The sequence below is a fragment of the Haliotis rufescens genome, unplaced genomic scaffold (genome assembly GCF_023055435.1).
Source record: "Haliotis rufescens isolate VD_foot unplaced genomic scaffold, xgHalRufe1.0.p SCAF_39, whole genome shotgun sequence".
Taxonomy (NCBI): Eukaryota; Metazoa; Mollusca; class Gastropoda; order Lepetellida; family Haliotidae; genus Haliotis; species Haliotis rufescens.
This window is the reverse complement of record NW_025964101.1, coordinates 924,517-928,637: the sequence shown is the minus strand read 5'-3', so window position 1 is coordinate 928,637 and position 4,121 is coordinate 924,517. Positions and strand designations below refer to the sequence as shown.

General features: G+C 48.3%; 1 protein-coding gene across 1 annotated transcript; it reads right to left on the bottom strand.

Moving 5' to 3' along the window:
• Positions 1 to 260: 260 nt before the first annotated feature.
• LOC125372223 lies at positions 261 to 2,542 on the bottom strand. Its single transcript, XM_048381444.1, has 3 exons — positions 2,487 to 2,542; positions 1,225 to 1,438; positions 261 to 902 (listed from the first exon to the last, which is right to left on the bottom strand). Exons 1-3 carry the CDS (start codon positions 2,540 to 2,542, stop codon positions 261 to 263), a joined length of 912 nt encoding a protein of 303 aa, XP_048237401.1.
• Positions 2,543 to 4,121: the final 1,579 nt, after the last annotated feature.

Below are 4,121 nucleotides of genomic sequence, written 5' to 3'. Positions count from 1 at the left end.
CTGCTCTGCCTGCTCTATTCGCGCATGTTCTGCACTGCTCAGTGTGTGTTCTCCGCTGCCCTCGTGTGCTCTACACTGTCCTCGTGTGCTCTGCACTGCCCTCGTAAGCTCTGCACTGCCCTTCAATGCTCTGCACTGCTCAATGTGTGTTCTCCGCTGCCCTCGTGTGCTCTGCACTGCCCTCGTGTGCTCTACACTGTCCTCGTGTGCTCTGCACTGCCCTCGTAAGCTCTGCACTGCCCTTCAATGCTCTGCACTGCTCAATGTGTGTTCTCCGCTGCCCTCGTGTGCTCTGCACTGCCCTCGTGTGCTCTACACTGTCCTCGTGTGCTCTGCACTGCCCTCGTAAGCTCTGCACTGCCCTCGTGTGCTCTACACTGTCCTCGTGTGCTCTGCACTGCCCTCGTGTGCTCTGCAGTGTTCTCGTGTGCTCTGCACTGCCCTCGGGTGCTCTGCATTGCTCTCCAATGCTCTGCACTACCCTCGTGTGCTCTGCACTGCCCTGGTGTGCTCTGCGCTGCCCTCGTGTGCTCTACACTGCTCCCGTGTGCTCTGCGCTGCCCTCGTGTGCTCTGCACTGCTCCCGTGTGCTCTGCGCTGCCCTCGTGTGCTCTGCGCTGCCCTCGTGTGCTCTGCGCTGCCCTCGTGTGCTCTGCGCTGCCCTCGTGTGCTCTGCACTGCTCCCGTGTGCTCTGCGCTGCCCTCGTGTGCTCTGCACTGCTCCCGTGTGCTCTGCTCTGCCCTCGTGTGCTCTGCACTGCTCCCGTGTGCTCTGCGCTGCCCTCGTGTGCTCTGCACTGCTCCCGTGTGCTCTGCGCTGCCCTCGTGTGCTCTGCACTGCTCCCGTGTGCTCTGCGCTGCCCTCGTGTGCTCTGCACTGCTCCCGTGTGCTCTGCGCTGCCCTAACGGGATCGGGTGGTCAGGCTCGCTGACTTGGTTGATGCATGTCATCGATCCCAAATGCGTGGATCGATGCTCGTGATATTAATCACTGGATTGTCTGGTCCAGACTCGATTATTTACAGACCGCCGTCATATAGCTGGAATATTGCTGCGGCGGAGTGCGGCTTTAAACAACAAACCAACCAACCAACCAATCTGCACTGCCCCCGTGTGCTCTGCACTGCTCCCGTGTGCTTTGCACTGCTCTCGTGTGCTCTGCGCTGTCCTCGTGTGCTCTGCACTGCTCCCGTGTGCTCTGCGCTATCCTCGTGTGCTCTGCACTGCCCTCGTGTGCTCTGCAGTGTTCTCGTGTGCTCTGCACTGCTCCCGTTTTCTCTGCACTGCCCTCATGTTCTCTGCACAGCCCTCGTGTGCTCCGCACTGCTCCCTTTTTCTCTGCACTGCTCCCGTGTGCTCTGCGCTGCCCTCATGTGCTCTGCGCTGCCCTCGAGTGCTCTGCTCTGCCTTCTTGTGCTCTGTACTGCTCCCGTGTGCTCTGCACAGCCCTCGTGTGCCTATTCTGGCCCTTATCTTCAAGGGTCGGGTGTTTGGTTGAGTGAGTGAGTGAGTGAGTGAGGTGGCAACGGGAGATTGACAGTCTGTCACTTTAATGTGAGAGGAAAGCCTGAGGTGACGCATGGTGATACTCACGAGAGTGGTGCTGACAAACCAAGAAATATTCTAGGATTCGAATCCACTACCCTAGATTCCTGGCACGCTTAGGGGACACAACTCTGCACAGCAAATTGCTTCAGACAACGTACCATCCAAGCCACAAGGATTCAAAGCGATATCCGGGTTGGAATGAGAAGTGGTTTGAAGGCGGTGTTCATGGGCCAGTCCCCTAAAGCCAATATTGTGTTTAGCCTCCGGTTGTGTGCTGTACATGTGAGATGGAATGAACAAGACCACATATTTCTACATCCGCAACCCGCACCCCCTTACCTGGATCGCATCAAACGGATTAGTCGCTGATTCAAAAGAGTGAATATAAAATGGGCAGTCCCAAACAGTGACGACAGAAATATATATAACTGTAAAACTTAGTTATAGAAATAAAACTGATAGTGACGACAGAAATCTGGAGTTTTAATTAACTGTTCAAATAACAGATTAACGGACATTTTAAATACGGAATCGCATGTGGTTGAAAGCCCTAGTCAATTAAAACTGTATTTAATTTTACTCCATTTGCTACATTTGTGGCCGAGAATTAGAACTATACTGTGTTGTTTTCTTTCGTTCTGACACAAGGAAGCGAACGTGCATATATGGGCGGTGTTGATAGAGGAAGGGTATAGGAGGTGGAAGGGGGGGGGGGGGGAGGAATAAGGGGGCTGGGGGGGTTGACTTCGCTGGTGGAGTGGTGTATATGGAAATGCAATAGAAAACTTTCCACTTTGTGAAATGCACTGGGAATTGTTTTAATTGCAGAATAATGTAGCGTCCCATAGGGAGAAGGGTCTCTAGTCCCATCGTTGTATAGCATGACACAGCAGTCATAGGACTATGTCTGTCGGGAGAGGGGAGGGTTTGCCGCCCACGTCCTGCGCTGCCGCTGATGTGGTTCAGCGTTATTCAGCGTTATTTCATCCCTCATAAGGATAGCTGCAGCTGATGCACTTAGGTGATGCAGAATTAAAAGCCTTGTCATGTTAGAAGTGCTGTGTAAATATGTGGGGTTTGAAGTATGTACAAGATGGCCTAATGACTGTAATACTGACGTCATTTTGTCAACAGAATATGATATTTACAGTAGAACAGTAGCATTCAATGAACTTATACGTTTCCATAAGATGGATGGAAGTTGGGGTCGATCGACAGTGAGTGAGTGAGTGAGTGAGTGAGTGAGTGAGTGAGTTGGGTGTAACGCCGCTTTGAATAGTATTTCATCCAATTATATTACGGCGTGTCTGCTTAATGTGGGAGGAAAGCCCGAAGATAGCGGGCGAGCACATTTTAGGAGGTCAAGTATCCTGTATTAGGAATAAACGCATTGTGTTTAGCGAGAGTGTGGTTTAGAATGGTAAATACTCTATGCTGGGTAAACACTATGTACTTAGCGAAAGTGTGTTTTAGAATGGTAAATACCATGTACAAGGAATAAACACTATGTATTTAGAGAGAGTGTGTTTTAGTATGGTAAACACCCTGTACTTAAAATAAACACTATGTATTTAGTGAGAATGTGGTTTTAGAATGGTAAATAACCTATGCTAGGAATAAACACTATGTATTTAGCGAAAGTGTGTTTTAGAACGGTAAATACCATGTACAAGGAATAAACACTATGTATTTAGAGAGAGTGTGTTTTAGTATGGTAAACACCCTGTACTTGGAATAAACACTATGTATTTAGAGAGTGAGAGTGTTGCAGAACGTGGACTTGGCAGCTCATGGTGTAAATTCCTCTTCTTGTGGAGTTGCCAAGACTCTTTTTGTTGCTACAAACCAGTTGGTCACATGGTCACAGATGACTTCCCTATTGTTGACAATAACAACATTCGTCTTTTCTTCAAATGCAAATATGGACCAACATATCTCGACCAGCCTCCTACCAATTGGATCACAACTTTATAATCAGTGTAGATGCTGTCGAGGCATATGTAAAAACATGGACCAAAAGAGAAGGGGAACATGTTGATTGTCTTTCAGAGTGTATTAAGTCAGTGCGTGATGTTGTCGTTGGTAGAATGCACAAACTGAAAAAGAGGAAACAGAATACGAACGAACCCATTCTGTCCCAGCCAGCTCCCATCCTCAGTCTGACTGCCCTATATGATGAGTTTGGAGTTATTTCCAGTGGCAAGGTCTCAAATAACATAACAATGATATGTAAGCATCACCACACTTATTGATTGATCAAAGGACTTGGCATAAATGCCATATCAAATAATGCCACATATAAGGCCAGTACGTTAACTGAGGAGGAAATCTGCCCAAATCATGCATCGGTACTATCAACGTTTGGCTTGACTCTAAAACCTGAAGAGATGTCTATTCCTCGTCATATTCCGTACAAAGAGAGATATATTGCTGGGTCCAGCAAGTGAATCACCAAATATCGTCTCAACGATTAACCATAATCCTTATAACCATCAGAGAAGGACGTTCTTTATACTTACAGAAGGTATTTGAGAAAAGTGGAATTAATATCATGTGGATTCTCAAAAACTCAA

Bases quoted from the DNA above. Each gene is read 5' to 3' on its own strand.
- LOC125372223 (XM_048381444.1), bottom strand. From the start codon at position 2,542: ATGAGGGATGAAATAACGCTGAATAACGCTGAACCACATCAGCGGCAG. The intron at 1,439-2,486 runs GTGGGCGGCAAA...AGGGCTGTGCAG, and splicing joins CATCAGCGGCAGCGCAGGAC to AGCACACGGGAGCAGTACAG. The intron at 903-1,224 runs GTGCAGAGCACA...CGATCCCGTTAG, and splicing joins CTGCAGAGCACACGAGGGCA to GGCAGCGCAGAGCACACGGG.